At 37.8% G+C, this 17,448-nt stretch overlaps 1 protein-coding gene across 11 annotated transcripts in view; it reads left to right on the top strand.

The window, feature by feature from the left end:
- Positions 1 to 22: 22 nt before the first annotated feature.
- ARFIP1 (ARF interacting protein 1) overlaps positions 23 to 17,448 on the top strand; it is an 83,466-nt gene continuing 66,040 nt past the window's right edge. For 2 of the 11 annotated variants that reach the window (XM_037058381.1, XM_037058377.1), the window contains exons 1-3: positions 141 to 269; positions 4,058 to 4,192; positions 13,156 to 13,235. In XM_037058381.1, coding sequence (XP_036914276.1) covers positions 4,162 to 4,192; positions 13,156 to 13,235 — 111 coding nt within the window. In that variant the 5' untranslated portion in view covers positions 141 to 269; positions 4,058 to 4,161. Of the gene's footprint in view, positions 270 to 4,057; positions 4,193 to 13,155; positions 13,236 to 13,884; positions 13,909 to 17,448 lie in introns of those variants that run through there. The other 9 variants (XM_037058386.1, XM_037058378.1, XM_037058387.1 and 6 more) reach the window with 7 other exon arrangements.

Below are 17,448 nucleotides of genomic sequence, written 5' to 3'. Positions count from 1 at the left end.
TTCCGGTTGCTTCACTTCCGGCCCCGCAGTTAGCGTCGTGGGCCGGGTTGGGAGGTCCCCTGGTTGTGTCCTCGGCGGTTGGTCAGTGAGAGGCTGTGACAGCTGCATTGGCTTCCCGCCCCCAAGAAGCCGAGGTGCTTGGGGGGAGGGGAAGAAGGAAAAGGCCTAGGTCGCGTTTCCGCTCACTCCTTCCCAGGGTTAAGACCTTTCCGGAGAGCAGCGGCAAGGATCTTCCTCGACGTGAGTGCTGCCGGGTTCCCAGCAGACAGGTGAGGGCGGAGCTGGCCCACCTGGAAGGAGGCGGAGGAAGGCTAGTCTGAGTGGTTGGCTGTGGTGGACACGTTGCCTTTGGGATTCCGGGCATGCACAGGGCATTTCTATGTTTAGTCTTCGGCGTATCTGTCCGAGTGTTCGAGCTTTGGTTTCTGCTCTTTCGTTGCTCCAGTCCTCCCAGAGTGTGTCCCCCGAAATAGCTGGGCGAAGAGGGAGGCCGGGCCCGTAAAGGGCGGCACCCTCTTGGCTTTGCAAGCATTGGGTGGGAAGAGGGGTTGCAGGATCCAGGTCTTTCTCGATTAAGTTTCAGAGTGGTCCACCTTCAGGTTTGGTATCCATCCTTTATTTCTCTTCTCCCCCTGCATCCCCCACTTCCGTTCTCCCTCAGTGAGAGACAGCAGACAGTGATGGTCCCTCCGAGAGATTCTACGGGAGTAATGCAGGAGGAGAAACCTTGCTTACGAAATGTCCCAAGCCTGACTGCTCGTGGGGACGTCCAAGGAATGCTGGAGTTTGGGAGGGAGGTTGTGCAGTCGTCTTCTCGTCCGGTCCTCTTTGCCAAGTTACTCCTGTTTCCGTGTTTAGGAAAAAGAGATTTTTTAAAGAACGGCTTCTAGATGGTTTTTTTCCTTTTACTCTATCATTACTTCCTTTCTTGTTCTTATCTTTCTCGAGCATTTTGATTTCAAAAAGTTTTTTTCCTTTTACTCTATCATTACTTCCTTTCTTGTTCTTATCTTTCTCGAGCATTTTGATTTCAAAAAGTTTTTTTCTTTTACTCTATCATTACTTCCTTTCTTGTTCTTATCTTTCTCGAGCATTTTGATTTCAAAAAGTGTGTCGTTTACACTTCCTGCAAATCCTTTAGCCACCTCCCTTTAGGATTTCTGTTCCCGTGCCTTAGTCATCTGCTAAAGTATATACTTTCTCTGACTTGGTGCTTATTTGATAAGGAAAAGTGGAAGATATGCAAGACTTGTGCTTTGACCTGTAAGGGTGTGTTCACGTTTATCACTTAATTAACTTCATTGGCATAGAAATGTGCACCAGAACTGGTTACTTTAAATGAGTCCTGTGTTAAGGCTGCAGGAGTTGGCCATGGCATTGCTACTCTGTCAGAGTGATTACAACACACTGTATGTTAGTACTGTGTTAATCCACTTTTCCCCCGTTTGTCCTGTTTGTTTTCCTTGCCCAGCACGACCAACACTCTCTCCCAGCCACCACCGTCTGGCGTTAGAAAGTATTTCTAACCTTATTTTATTTTCTGGATTAAAATCTCTGCTTCACTTTCATTCTTTTTCAAAGTGATAAATTATCTTAATCTTGGGTTCTGTCTGACTCAACCCCAACTCTGAAATTATGTGCAAAGTTTGGTCTGAGTGCATTTTGGGATTGGGGGAGGCAAATTCCCAAAGGAGATATGTAACCTTCAGATAGTGTGTGTATGTGTGTGTGTATACAACACACACAGACATATATATATATATATATATATATATATATATATATATATATATGACATAACCCCCAGGTGTATAACTATGTCTTAGTGTGTTGTTGAAGTTAATGGAAACATTTGGGGGGGGGCTTTATTTTTCAAATTGTAGATAGCTTGTTTGGGGAGAGTAGAATGCAGAGATTCTAGCTTTATACTGAAATCTCTCTAACTACTTCAAAACATCACTGTTTCTAAATTCCTTCCTACACCTAGAGAAGGAAGTAAGATTGCCTACTTTAGTTCCTGATTTGTGGTTCTGAGGTTTCTTTTTAGGGATAGCTATTTGTGGCCGATGCCATGAAGATCAAGTGTGTTTATAAATTAATGTGTTTATTAGTTTTTAAATGCATATTATGTATCACCAACCTAGGTACAATTCAGTGTAAAAAAATAAATTCTTATTGTACTTTGCACCCGTTTTCTTGTTTTTCACTTTAGGCATCCACTTTGGGCCTTGGCTTTGCCCCAAAGGAAGAGCAAATAAGATGTTTGCCCTTAGGAAGGGCAAGTAAGATGTTTCATAGTGTTGTCTATAAGCTTTCAATATACTTTTGCTTATCATAACACCCCCCTTTCCCACCATTCTATAATATGTATATTAATGATTGTTCTCTCCTTTGAATAAGTTAATATCCTTCCAAACCTAATGCACATTTAGAGTACATATTTGAACGTACTGATTTGGTTATGCGGTGTTTGTTGATGAAGGATTAAAGTTCTGAATGGTTTACATTTGTTTCGTAGAACTCGAAGAGACCTATACAGCTTATCATAGTCCATATAGAGTAACCAATTTCTTCTCACAAAATAAAATAATTTTCTGCTTGACACCCTCACTTGAGGAGGAGCAGAAAACAACTTTACAAAGAGTAAATTATGCTGTATGAGTTTCCTTCTAATGAAGGAAAGAAGATGAAGTCAGAAGATGTGGTATTATATCTAACACCGAAACAACAATTAACATTCATTTGCTTACTGTGCGGCAGGCATTATGCTACATGCTTTACGCATTGATCTCATCTAATCTTGACAGCAACCTCAGTAGACAGCTAAAATTCCGATGTTTATAGATGAAGAAACTAAGTGATTACTATGAAACTAAATGATTAACTGAAGCTAAAGTAATCTGCTCAGAAATGCACAGATGAAGCCAGAATTGAACCTAGGTCGTCCGACTCCCGTTTGTGAGCCCTTAGCTGTTGCTCCAGACTGCTTCTATCATATCTTTGCATCTTGTTTGACCTGAGTTAGAGGTATCTCACCTGCTTTTTTGTCAGACATTAAGGGAATAAGATATTTTACTTACTAATCTATAGTGGATGAACACCTGGTTGAAGTCATACCAAAAAGTAGGACAAAGAGAAATAAATTTGGAGTGTTATTTGATAGATGTTTCTCATGGGGATGGATATAAATGTGTGTGTGTGTGTGTATTATGACATGGGGAGTAGAAAATGCGAAGATAAGGATTTTTAAATAATAAACTCCGCATTGTGAGAGTCTAGAGATATAAATACAGGGTCTAGCAGAAGTAACGCCTGCCTGACTGGTTGGTAAGGTAATAACATGGGTGTAAGAATTTAGAGTTTTAATTTGAACATTTCAGCTGAAGTGTCATATGGTGTGCTTGAGTGTGATATTGTTATGTTATAGAATTATATGCTTATGATTTTGTAATAAAGGTTTTGTAATAAAAAAATGCATTATTTGTGCCAGACCCTGTATATTGTAGAGTGATAAATTTGGGATGGAGTAAGGAATAAATTCAGGATGGAGGAAGGAGTAAATTCAACAGACAATTTGAGATACTATGTCTATGGGTGAAAAACTAACAGTATGTGTACAGACTGGGAAGAGTAGTTGCATATAATACAGAAGATGATGACTTAGGGACCATGACAGTCTAAAAGTCAGATATGCACCAGTATTAGTTTTAGTGTGTATGAAGAATACTGTAAAACAAAATCTGAAAATAATCTTATCTTTGGTTTCAACTAGCTTTAGACTGTCATGGGAGCCACTGAACAGCACTTGCAGAGTCTCAGCTATTCGCTAAAATATAGACGAAAGTATGTATTTTCTTTCCTTTCTTTCTTTTCTCCTTGTTCCCTCTATCTTACTGTTATTCCCCTCTCCTCCATTACTTATAAACCTTTGTCTTCAGATAGTTATAGGGAGGCATTGCTGGAAATTGCTCGTATCTTTTGTGAAAATGTGGCAATACCTTTGCCAATTCTTACCAAAGAGTTTTTGTTTTCTTTCAGTTTTGTATATCTCCGACAGCTTCAGGCTAGCACTCTCCGATGTTCAGGCTTGACCCTCTTTTACCCTTTGGGAAATTGTGACACACCGTCTTTGGAGCAGGATCGTAAGAGTAGTGGAGTTGGATGGTGAACCCTAAATCATCCAGGGGAGAGAGTGAGTTCGCCAGCTCGTTTCTGCTAGTGTGAAGTAGTGCTTTCAGACAGGCTTTGCAAGCTTTCCTGCATCGTGGCACACATGGAAAATGGTTATGTTTGTGTGACTGGCTGTGGCCAGGCTCTCCCTGGCTCGCTGAAGGTTGAGGGGGTGGGGAGAGTGGGTCGGTATTTCAGCACATCTGTGATCCATCCTCTGAATGGAAGGAAAGCTTTGGCCTGAAGAGGAATCTGTTACTCTTTGTTTAATACCTTCTGTTTATTCAGCACATAATGATTTACAAAGCACTTTGACATGCATTCTCATTTTTATTCCACTTATGTCAGGACATTACATTATGTTACATAGGCAGGACAGATAACATTACCATGTTAGACATAAAGAAGTTGAGATTTTAAATTCTTTGTATGAGGCCACACACTTAATAAGGGATGGGTCAGATAGTCAAAATCCAGGCGAAAAGAGTCCTTTGGGGTTAAGCAGTGGCAAGTGACCTCCAGGGTGGCCAGGAATCATGTCTGTTTTGTTTCAGAGTGCCACCTGCAGCATCTAGGACAGCTCTAGGCACGTAGAAGTTCATCATAGCTGTCATTCATTGAGTGCTACTCTGACTGGGCATTATGCTTTATAAATGCTATCTGTGTTTTAGGAATTCTTCTTTCTAGTAACAAGTGAGGAACAAGTACACAAACAGCAGGAATATTCAGTCGAGGTCACTTAAGTAGCAGAAGGAGAACTCAAGACTCGGTAACTGAAGTTACTTGACTCCAAAGCTTGTATTCTTCTCACTCTAGTGACTAAATGACTTTAGGACATTGCGGAGATTGGATTCTAACTAAAGTGTGTGACATTGGTGACAAGAGGGCGATGATGAAAGGAATATACAGGCGAGTGGGCTGTTAAATGTGTGTTTTTAGCAATTTTGAGGTAGAATTCTAGAGACAATGACTGCCTAACCGGATTTCTAGGGTATTTGAGGACAGGTGTGGAGTCGTAGATAAATGTGCTAAAACTCAGAGAGTAACTTGGTCAGTGGTGCCACAGTCACTGCTAACTAAAGGCTTAAAAATCTAGGTCCTCTTTATATTTAGTTAATGTTCATTGTAGATTATTTCCTTAGAGATAGGTTTACCGATTATTTTCCTCTTTCTGTATTTCCTAATTTTCCCATGTAGCACATTAATTGTACGAGTAATACATATTATTGAAATAAAGGTTCAAATAATATAAGGAGCAGATTTAATGAGAATTCCTACTTCTCTAATCCCTCTAGGCCCCACACCCACTCCTCGTTAATTCACAAGGTAGTTGTTGGGGATTCAGTGGAATACATGAGGAAGCACTAAACCCATGCTAATACCGTATGCCTGTTAAAATTAGTTAAAAATAGGATTTAAACAACTCAGTTTCTTAGTCACGCCAGGCACATTTCATGTGCTCAGTAGCCGTATGTGTCTAGTGGCTATGTTACTGGACAGTGCCTGTATCGATCATTTACACTGGCCAGTGCTGCTAAAACTTTAAAACACTATGCAATTAGTGATATAATTACTATACTATTGAGTCAAAAGTTTAAAAATCTCTGTCTAGCATTTTTGTATTAGCTGATAAAGTATTGCCATGTTTTCTCTCAGCTTTTTGTTTTAATTGAATACAGATGGTCAAAGTCTGATGTTTTTCTTGGATATTAGGGGCTATAGTTAGCTGCTTTTCTAGGATAAAGACATTAGCTTTTCTAAGAGCATAAGTCTTTTCTGTTCTTCTTGAACTCCAGAACTATGTATCTTGCTTTCTGGTTGGCACCCTCTTGAATAAAGGCATCTCAAATACAATATGTCTTAAACCAAATTGATTTCCCTCTCACTTCCCACCCCTCAGAAAACCCCAAATGTTGGTCCTCTTTCTTTGTTCCTTATCTCAGTAAATAGACTCCATTATCTTTCCTGTTGTAAAACTCAGAAAATTGGGAGTGATTCTTAATAACTCTCCCTGATACATCCATTCTGTCAGGTTTTATTAATCTTGAATCTGTCTATTTCTTCCCATTTCTACTGCCAGCATTTTAGCTTGTTACTGTCATCTTGCCTGAAATTTCTACAGTAGCCCGAATTCTTGTCTGCCTACTTCTGTTTGGGCCCCCCTCTCATCCGTTAACCATCCTGAAGGCGCAGTGACTCTTTTTGAAACACACATCTGATTGTCACTCTCCACTCCTCTTCCCCAGTCTTTCTATGGCTTCCCATTGCTTCTAGGGTAAAAATGAAACTCCTTAACAATGCTTAGTCCTCTAGCCCCATCTTTTCCGTGTTCTGTTTACTCTCCACCTCAGCCAGCTAGCCTTGTTTTATAGTCCTTGTACTTGTCTTGCTTCTTACCATTACAAGGCCTTTCCTCGCATAGGCTTTTCTCCCAGTCTGGACCACCCATTCTTTACTTTACCCTCACTTATGGTCTCCTGGCCATTCTTTACACCTCAGCTGAAGTTTTGCTTCCTTAGGGAGTACTCTAATCTCCAGATTAGATAGTAACATCATACATTTACCACAGTTCCAACTTACATTTGCTTGTGTGGCTGTATGATTGTCTTTCTCTTCCACTGCCTCCAAACTCCGTGAAGACAAGAGCCACATCTGATTTTCTTTTCTGACCCATTGTTCAATCCCTAAAACCTAGCTCAGTGCCTGACACCTAAATATTGACTGAATTTCCAAGTTGATGTTATTGAAGATTTCAGCTTGTGGATTTTTGTAATATAGGATTTTGAATATTAATATTTACAAATATGGTAGACAATCGAGTAGTGGTAACATTGCCAGTTATACTACTTTTTTAAGCACATGAAAGCAAATTAGTATTTTACTAATATGAACTTACATTATTAATTATTGGAGACAATTATTATAAAATATAGCACAGTATTCTTAGATTACTTTATAATAAGCTCATATTTTAGAACAGTTTTAGATTTACAGAATTATTACAGAGATAGCATAGAGAGTCCCACATACGCCAAGCCCAGTTTTTGCTATTACTAACATATTACATTGGAATGGTACATTTGTCACGATTCTCAAACCAGTATTTATACATTATTATTAACTAACATGTGTTCCAATGGCTTCGGTTTTCTCCTAATGTTCCTATTCCAGGACCCCACCCAGGATCACACATTACATTTCGTTGTCATGTGTCCTCTTGTTTCTTGGATGCCTTGCTTTTGATGACAAGTTGATATTTTTGAGGATTGTTGGACCTGTATTTTGTAGACTGTTCCTCAGTTGGAATTTGTCTGACGTTTTTCTCGTGATCAGTCTGGGCAGTGTGTTTTCAGGAGGAAGACGACAGAGGTGAAGTGCCATTCAAGTCTTGTATCAAGAGTATGTACTGTCAAAATGCCTTAGCACTGTTGATGTTAAACGTGATCACCTGGCTTGAGATACTGTTTATCAAGTTTATCCATTGTAAAGTTACTTTTTCCCCCTCCTCTTTTTGCATATTGTGGTTTTAATAAGAAAGACACTACAGAAAATACATACTTAAGGAGTTGGGGGTTATGGTCCACCTCCTCGACAGTGGAGTAGTACATAAGCTTGTATGAATACCTCTGTAAGGGAGATTTGCCTCTTCCCCCCACTCATTAAATTAGTCAGTCATTTATGTGTATGTGTGTGTAAATGTATATACACATTAGTGTTGACCCGTGGGTATTTATTTTATACTTTGAGTTATAATCCAGTACTATTCAGACTGTTCCAGCTTTGGTGGGGGGGAGCTCTTTCAGTTGGTTCTTTTAAGCAGCTTTCTACTTTCTGGCTCTATAAGATCCTCCAAGCTCATCTCGTGTATTTCTTGCCCCAGTTCTAGAATCAACCCATTGTTCAAGGAGTGCTGGTTCCCTTTACTGAAGGACGGTACAAGAAACCAAGACCTGGGTACTCTGTGTGCCTATTGTTGTTGGGTTGGCTGCTAGAAAATGTAAACTAGCTCATATATGTGTATGTGTGTGTATATTATACACACACAAACACATACGTATCTGTAAATATTTCTATATGTAAATGTATCTTTATAAAGCTATATTCTTAGATTATTTGCTCTGAGCTTTTTCCACTGAAAAATTACCTGTGAATATTGACTGGTTTATTTTAGACAGTTTTGGGAATTTAGTAACAGAATTAAAGTAACTCTCCAGTTCTCATTCTTGGTTGGCTTCACTGCTAAATGTTCTGGAATTTAGCTAGCCATCTATGAAGAATGAGGACACAGTACACTGAATAATTTAGAGTTTATTTACAGCTGGTTTTCTTTCAGGGAGTAATTTAGTTTTGAGAGTCTTATCATTTTACTTCTCATTAGTTTCTCTGTAACACAATCTGAATGGGGAAAATAAAAAGACTTTTCCGAGCAGTTAATTTAGTTACTTGGTTAAAAGTTATTAAGGATGGTAGGTATGGGAATAGTTGATTATCTGTTAGGTTGATTTTTAAATTGTTTCCCATTACTAAATGTAATTGAGAATTCTACATTTTGCTAAAACTTTCTACTATAGAATTGTCTAGACTGATGTTTTTATCTTAATGAACAACCTGAATTTATTACTATCTAAAAGGACTTACAGGTGTGCAGCAAAAAAGCTTTTGCAAATACCAAATAGTTGTTAACATAAAGACAGCAGCATGATGTAAGTGATTCTTTATTCTCTTATCTCTTTTTGTTTGGGTATTTTGTTTGGGTATTTCATTATGAAAGAAAATGTAATGTACATTAAACATATTGTGTGGTAAATCATTTTCAGGACAATATTGTTTACATTGGACAGGGAAAGGGACTTTTTTTCCTATTTTAAGAAAACTACCGTCATAAAAAACAAAATTATTTTACATTGTTTTGACTAAAACAGAAAACTTCTGTATTTTGGATATTATTTTTTAACTCTAAAGATGTGTAGTTATTTACTGTGGACACTGTGTGTTTAACTCTGGTTTTGTTTTGTTTTTTACTGTAAACAAGTCAGTTCAATTTGAATTACAAAATTAAAACAAGCCGTACTATTCTCTTCCTGTTTATTCATGAGTGAGAAAAGGCAGACATGTTTCAATAGATTTTGTCGGAAATGAAGGAAAGAGCCACTTTCTTTCATCTCAGCCTGTTAACCAGTAAGCAAGTTCAGATCAAAGCAGTCCCAAGTTCTGCAGTGTTCTGTCCTAAGTCCTCTGTATTGACTGCCTTAGCATTGTCCTTGGCACAGTTCCTTGGTCCTATATGTTATATTCATAGCACTTCTCCCACTTTTTTACTGAAGGACCCCTAAAAGAACCCTTCAAAGGTTTCTTTGGAGACCCATATGACAAAAATTCAAGATATTTTCTACAAGACATATATGTATTGTTTTATTTAAGTGAATTTTGCTTTAGATTCCATAATATCATACTTATTTTGATAAAAAGAGTGTAAATTCTTTTTCCAGTATGATGTACCATGTTTATTGTTTTTCTTTGTGCCCCGTTTATATCTGCCTGCGGGTGTTTTGAGCATAGCATTTCAGACCCTTGTGGTATGTGAGCCCCTTAATTTGAAAAACTCATGTTATGATTTGTGATCAACAACACTCATCCCATATATAGATCCATTAGTATTGACTTCTGAGTCTTTAACTCATTGGTATCATGGAGACTCAAATGCAGTTTTTTGTTTCTGGTATCCATGGTGTCTTTTGTTTTCTCCTAACTCCCTTATCCTGGCAAATCTAGTACCCCCCCTGCTGTCTCTTTCTTGGGTCCTAGGAATACCCTAAATGCATTTAAGAGTTTTAAGGTGTCGAATACTTCCCCATTGTAGTTTCCCTTTGGATAGGTCTAGTGTGTTTAGTTTGTAGAAATCAGAATGTGATTTTGATTGTAAAATCAAAGCAACCCCAAACAAACTAAGCAAATAACCAGAACAGGAATAGAAGCATAGATATGGAGATTATTTGGAGGATTATATTCTGGGAAGGCGGAGGAAGGAGAATGGAGAAAAAGGTACAGGTATTAAAAAGCATAATTGGTAGGCATAAAATAGACAGGGATGTCAAGAATAGTATAGGAAATGGAGAAGCCAAGGAACTTATGGGCGTGACTCATGGACAAGAACTAGGTGGGGGTGAGGGGGGAATTGCTGGAGGGAAGGTGGGTACTGGGTGTAGAGGAGCAAAGGATGAAAAATTGGGACAATTGTAATAGCATAACTAATAAAATATATTTTAAAAACCCAAACAGTTGGATGAATGACACGCTTCATGTAATATTATTGTTTATGCATTTTTTACAACTGCTAATTAGTAATTCATTTTATAGGTTATTGGTTCTTACACTCATTGGTGCACTAATCAACATACCTCTGGTTGATTTAAAGAAGTAGCACTCAGAGATGACTTAAGGCATCTTTGGCCTCCAGAATAGACGTATCTGTGAGGCCTGAACATGAATGGTAGTTTTGTAAGAGTAACTTATCATTCTCTTTTGAGGACAGTTTTTAAAAGATGATGGTGAATTTAGGTAAAGATCAGAAAACATTTTAAACAGCACAGATTATGTTAACTTTTTACCTCTTGTCATTCCCCATGTTTGTTAGTTATCAGAGCTATGAACTTCTGAAAAATAAATGTGAAGAAGGTCAGAGCCTTTAAAGAATATGAATAAAACACAGATTTAGTACTTAGCTTTGTTATTCTTAGAAATTCAGTTCCCTGTTTCTCTGTCTGCCCGGGGTTATTTGGTCTTTTCTTGAGCTGGATGATAATCATATATTTTCCTAATTGGTACAATTGTTTAATGCAGGGGAGCAGATGATAACTTCTATTTCATAAGAAAATAGAAGACAGTAAAAATGAACTGCCTGAATTTTCTTGTTTCCATTCCACTCTTTGCTCTCTCCACAGTTCCTTCCTCCTCTTCTCCCCTCAGTGGAAGACATTTCCTCCTGTCCAAGGGTAATTTCTCTGCCTTTGCTCAGAATTCCTTACTGTTTTTAAAAGCTTTTTTAAAAATCTCATTTTATACTTGTAAAAATAGTACAGAAAGTTTCCTCATATTCCTCACCCCTCCTCTCCTAATGCTGCATCTTACATAACCCTAATACAATGATTAAGAATATGAAATATAATTATGTAATTATAAAATTATCAAGAATGAGAAATATCAGTACAATATAATTAACTAAACTCTAGACCTTATTAGAATTTTACCAAATTTTCAACTAACTGTCCTTTTGCTGTTTTAGGATTCTACCTAGGAACTCCCACTGAATTTAGTTATTTCTCTATAGTCTCTTTTAAATTATTAAGTTTCTCAACACTTTTCTTATCTTTCATGACTACAACACATTTAAAGAGTACTGATCAGTTATTTTGTGGAATGTTCCTCAATTTTGGTTTGTCAAATGTTTTCTTATGATTGGACTGCACTTCTGCATTTTTTGCAAGAATAACACAAAAACACGATGTTGCACCCTCATTGCAGCCTATCAAGGGGATTACAATGTTGACACCTCTTCCTGGTGGTGATTGCTTATCACTTGGTTAAGTTGGATCTGTTGAGTTTCTTCACCGTGAACTCCGACTTTCTTCATCTACTACCTCTCCTCTTCAGTAGACAAAGACCTTGTGGGAGATGCTTGGAAATGACATGGTATAAATCCTGTTTGTCCTCAAAACTTTTGCCGTCTTATTTTAGTGTCATCATGGATCTTCTTGCCTGCAGTATTTATTACTGTGGTGTCTGCCTAATGGTGATTGTTTCCCTCTTTCTTTTCTATGCTGATTAATTGAGATTCTTTTGTAAGGAAGATTTGTCTCTTTACCTCCTTTTACTTATTCATTTGATTATGTCAGCATGCACTCATTAATATTTGCCTCATTCTGCAGCTTTAAATTCAGAACTATCATTTATTTTGTTGCTCAGGTTCAGCATTGACCATAAGGGGCTCTTCCTTTGCGCTTTCTACAAGCCACCCCCTGCCCCTTTTTAATTTACTTTTCTTTAGAGATTAGGGACGTGAAGGTAAAAAAGAGGGAGAGAAACATCAGTGAGAAAGAGAAACATTGATCTGCCTCTCGTACGTGCTCCAGCCAGGGACTGAACTCACACCTAGGCATGTTCCCCCACCAGGAATCTAACTGGAGACCTTTTGCTTTGCAGGATGGTGCCCAACCAACTGATCCACACCTGTGACACCCTCCCTTTTTAAATTTAACTTTCCTTTTGATACAAGAAAATGTTCTAGGCTTATAATTTCCCGGCCCCAGCCTTAGAGTCAACCACTTCTTAGAATGGTATGTAGAGGCCAAAGTCTGAGCACCAGTTATACTCATTGGTGTGGGGTGTCACCACTTCTAGGCCCTCTCCGTGAACAAAGCTAGGAAACCTGTACATATAAATACATTGGTGTATTACACACACACACTAAAAACCATGATTTTATACTGATAATTGATTCCAACCCAACAGCACAGGTTTTATGTTAGCATTTCTCTTTTTTTTATGTGTAATTTTTTTCCAACAGTGAGAAATCTAGTTCTCAGTATTTACATTCTATTTATCTATTATACACATAACATAATTTCAAAATTATTAACCTCTACCCCTGTGAAAAACTTTTACTACTTAGACTAACAGTATTTATGTACAGTTATGGATACAGTATATATTAATAGATCTTTTAAATTCTTCATGTCTCAAATGATTTTATCAAATTATTTTTTAACATTGAGGTATGTATTCTTATGTTCTGCATACTTTTTCTGAACTTTCAGTTTTGTTTCTTCACCGGTTATAATCAATAGGTGCTCATATGATTGTAGATAATTTTGCAAAGCAAATTGTGACTGAAGTAGATATGTTGTGGAATATTTGTAAGGATATTGAAGAAGTGGTGTGGCTTGTAACTCAATGATTTAATGTGTGTTGAACACATTTTACTTTTAGGCATGTCTGACTGCAGCAGTGATACTGCTGCTCTCGGTGCGTCCAAACCAGCCACAGAAGAAGTCAAGTCTAATTCCGAGGTGACTGGGTGGCATTTGTACTGCTCTTCAAAGACAGCCCATCGCAATCTGAGTTTTAGACTGTACAGACGGACTTCATGGGTCTGCACACGTGCTAGACGCTTACACACACAAGCACGGGAAAGGGGGGCAGGGGTTCTTCATAATAGGAAGCAAGTTACCATTTGCCTTTCCACAGTGAAATAAATATAAAAGTTGGGTCCAATTATAGTTTCTAGTTTAAATGTAAAATGAGGTTTCTGTTGAAATAATAGTAGTTAAAGGTCCACGTTTGAGTTCATCTACTCTAACCCTCTTTCTAATTAGGTGTGCTTCAGAATCCAAGTGTACAGCTGTTTTTTTTAAATACTGAGTTCTGGATTTCACACTCGCTGAATCAGAATCTACAGACACAAACACGGGTCCGTGTATATTTTTTTGTTTATTTGTTTTTAGAAGTTCTACAAGTGATTCTAATACATACCACCTAAGTACTACTGTTCTAGTTCATTAGAATAAAGAAAAAACATATTAAGTTCATTTTATAGTGCAGTCAAGTCACTAGATTTTTTAAAATACCATTACTAATACTAGTAATACCTCTCATATTTATAGTGCTTAAAGGTGTACCGATAACACTTTTTTCATATTGTCCTGCCTTGGTCCTTAGGTCAATCTGATATAATTCACTTAGGTAAGTAGGATAATTATTATTTTTCCCATTTATTTGTTGAACATATTTAACTTTTGGAGAGGTAGAGACTGAGTTTTGGGAGTTGGCAAGGCTGGAACACAACATGGGGTCTTTGGACTCTAGTTGCAGTGTTTCTGAACCAACTTGCCACCTGTACCTGGGGCATAACAGTAGCCACAGCATTTTTTCAGTCAAGCCAAGGCACTGTGAGTCTTTGTGACAAGCTTTAATACAGGATTTAGAGCCAGTTAACTTATTGTTAGTTCAAAAGTCAAAGCTGAGTTCTAGTTGGCAAATTATGTATTATCTTTGGAGGCTTCTAGAATCTTTGTGATTTAAAATAGCTTGGCTTTTACCATTTGTGAAAGCAATGTCATAGTTATATTTAATTCTGAGAAACTAGGAACTTATGTATACTATATCTACCTTAACTCATGGATTTGATTTTTTATGATCAGATCTCTGAATCTACTATTGAGTGATGATCAGGGCAAGTTTGATACACGTGAACTACAGGAAAGATTAGTGGTCCAGCCAGTGATTCGACCAATAATAATAAAAGAAAATCCCCTGCAGGGTGGGGCAAAAGGAGGTTTACAGTTGTGAGTAAACAAAACACAGTTTATTCTTGTATTACAGTTTATTAATTATTGTATTTTTTCTGTACGAACAACTGTAAACCTACTTTCATCCCACCCCGTATTTGTGGTTTACCACTGTGAGCTTCGTCTTTGTGACTGTCACTGGGATAGATGCTAAACTAGAAGTTTCCTACTCCGTAAAGAATTAAGCTTGATGGTGATGATCTGAAGGAAACCACTGCCAAGTAATTGTTCAGATTTGTCTGTAAGTTAACAACGAAGTCCGTGTTAGTAGGCACGCCCTGCTTTTGTACCGTACTCAAATGTGCAGCATTCACGGGGAATACTTTAAAAAAGTGTGTAAGTAATATGAGTTTATGCCCAAATTTAAAAGCATTGTATGAGTTTACAGTGAACTGAAGTAGGATTTAGGAGTATTTTAGACCTTAAAATCCCCCATTTATTAATATTCTACTAACTTAAATCTGCTTTTTTCAAAATCCATTAAAACTATTCGGGGGGTCACATTTCGCTTACAAGAATTTTTATTTTAATATATTATAGCTCTGTATGTATTTTGGTCATTCTCTTAATTTTAAATATTCTGTACATCAGAATTTTCAGTAATTCAGACCAGTCCTAGCAGAGCTTGGCACATCACTGGTGGTCGATTTGATGAATGAATTCATTCTCGCTTTACTAGTGTAAATGATCAGGATATTGGTTTGGGGGGCGTTAAGAATAGAATATGATGACTTAGGTGATAGTTTTCGTTTTGTTAAAAGCAAAACAAAATAGCCCTTAACCCATGTAGCTCCTTCTCTGTAGCTCAGTTGGCTGGGTGCCACCCTATAAACCAAAGGGTCATCGGTTTGATTACCACCCTGGCACATGTCTGGGTTGCGGGCTGATTCCTGATTGGGGGGTGTGTGCAGGAGACAGCCAATCAGTATTTCTCACGTCGATGTTTCTCTCCCTCTCTCTCCCTTGCCTCTCTCTAAAAATACATACATACATACATACATACTGTCTTTAAAAGCAAAACAAAACAACAAAACCTCCATCCAGCATTTTGAACTGAGCCAAAAACATTATCAGCTCTGAAAAAAGAAGGGTTTTAAAGTTCATTTAGGCTCTGTAAAGTAAATTGCCTTGCTCATCATGATCACTTAGCTAGTTCATTGCAGAACCCAGAGTGATTTCCTAACTCTTGATCAAATGCTGTTCCCATTAAAATGTCTATCTGATCAATAACCATAAAAGTGCTTTCTTTTTCTACATGTGGCTTTTTTTCAATGACATAAGGAGCTTTTTGGTTTGTTTGTTTTGTTTTTTTAATTTAAAAAAAGAAGAAGACATGAGCCTGGCTTGCTTTATATTCTAGTCTAATCTTGACTATAGCAGATAAAGGTAGATTTTATTCTTTGTATTTTAATATTCAAATGTTATACCTTGAAATGTGTTTAAACTGCTGCTTCTATATCTGCAGAAGAAATAATAGCCTAATAGGCGCCATTCACTGAGAGCCTGTTAGGTGCCAGGCTGGGTTTTACATGTATCTCATTCAACGCTACAGTAATGCCCTGTTTGCATTTGAGGCTTTCTACTTCATTTTGTAGACTAGGCAGTGGAGACCTGGAAGAGTTAACCTAGCCAGTGAGGAAAAGAAAAGGCTGTGACATGAACCCAGAGAAAGTAGAAAAGATTAGTAAATGTAAAAAACTAATTAGGAAAAATACTACTTAAAAGTAGAAGTGAGGAAGTTTGGAAAACAAGCAAGTTAATTTGTAACAACAGAAAAGGAAAGCAAGCAAATTAATTTTGTCAGGTTTTACGATATCCTAAGATTATTGATTGAATTTTTCTGTGTGTCCTTCAAAATAGTAAATACACCAATTTCTAATATCCAAGAAAAATGTACAGATACTTTCATGCTTTTTAAAAAAAAAACCACTGTATTTTTAAAGATTTTTTAAATTTCTTTTTAGAGAGGGGAAGGAAGGGAGAAAGAGAAGGAGAGAAACACCAACTGGTTGCCCCTTACACACCCCAACTGGGGACCTGGCCTGCATCCTAGGCATGTGCCCCAGACTGGGAATTGAACTGGTGACTTTTTAATTTGTAGGCTGGCACTCAGTCCACTAAGCCACACCAGCCAGGGCACTTTTTTTCTTCTTTTACGTAAGTAACTCAGAGGTCTAAAATTAAGCCCTGGCTGGTGTGGCTAAGTGGATTGAGCATCAGCCTAGGAACCAAAAGGTCACAGGTTTGATTTTCAGTCAGGGCCCATGCCTGGGTTGCAGACAAGGTCCCCAGTTGGGGGTGTGTAAGAGGCAACCAGTTGCTGTTTCTCTCCTTTTCTTTCTCCTTCCCTCCCTCCCCTCTCTCTAAAAATAAATTAATTTTTTTTAAAAATTGACTTGGGTACAGATTCTACACTCAAGGTGTGTGTTGATTAACAGGGGATTTTGAATTACATAAAATGTAGAGTAATAATGCCTTGGAGTGGTACAGATGAAGAATTGTAGCAGTTCAGAGGGGTATCAGCCAGGAGTATCAGTGAGGGTGGCATTTAAACTGAGCCTTATAGTGTGGGTAGAATTTGAGCGTTTGAGTGATGTTGGTCATTGTCCGAACAGAGACAGAGAGAAAGGAGATGGAGAGACGTGTGAGAAAGTGTGAGTAGTTAAGTTGGATCGAATAGGATCTGAAGAAGTATAATTTGTAGGTCATGGATTTTTTTTTTCGTGGAAGGGTTTTGAGTGTTGGGAGGAGTTGGCTTTTATGTTGTAAACATTGGGGAAGGAGGCAGACATATTAAACATATACATTATTTTATAAAGTAATGTAAAGTAGTCCTACTACTATAAAACAAGGCAAGGGACTAAAAGTATGTGGGAGGGTGCTGATTTGTATCGTTGGTGGAGCTTCCCTTCCTAGATGGTGTTTGAGCAGAAAC

The sequence above is a fragment of the Sturnira hondurensis genome, unplaced genomic scaffold, assembly GCF_014824575.4.
Source record: "Sturnira hondurensis isolate 20B ecotype Veracruz unplaced genomic scaffold, ASM1482457v3 Scaffold0010128, whole genome shotgun sequence".
Taxonomy (NCBI): Eukaryota; Metazoa; Chordata; class Mammalia; order Chiroptera; family Phyllostomidae; genus Sturnira; species Sturnira hondurensis.
This window is presented reverse-complemented; position numbering and strand designations above follow the sequence as displayed.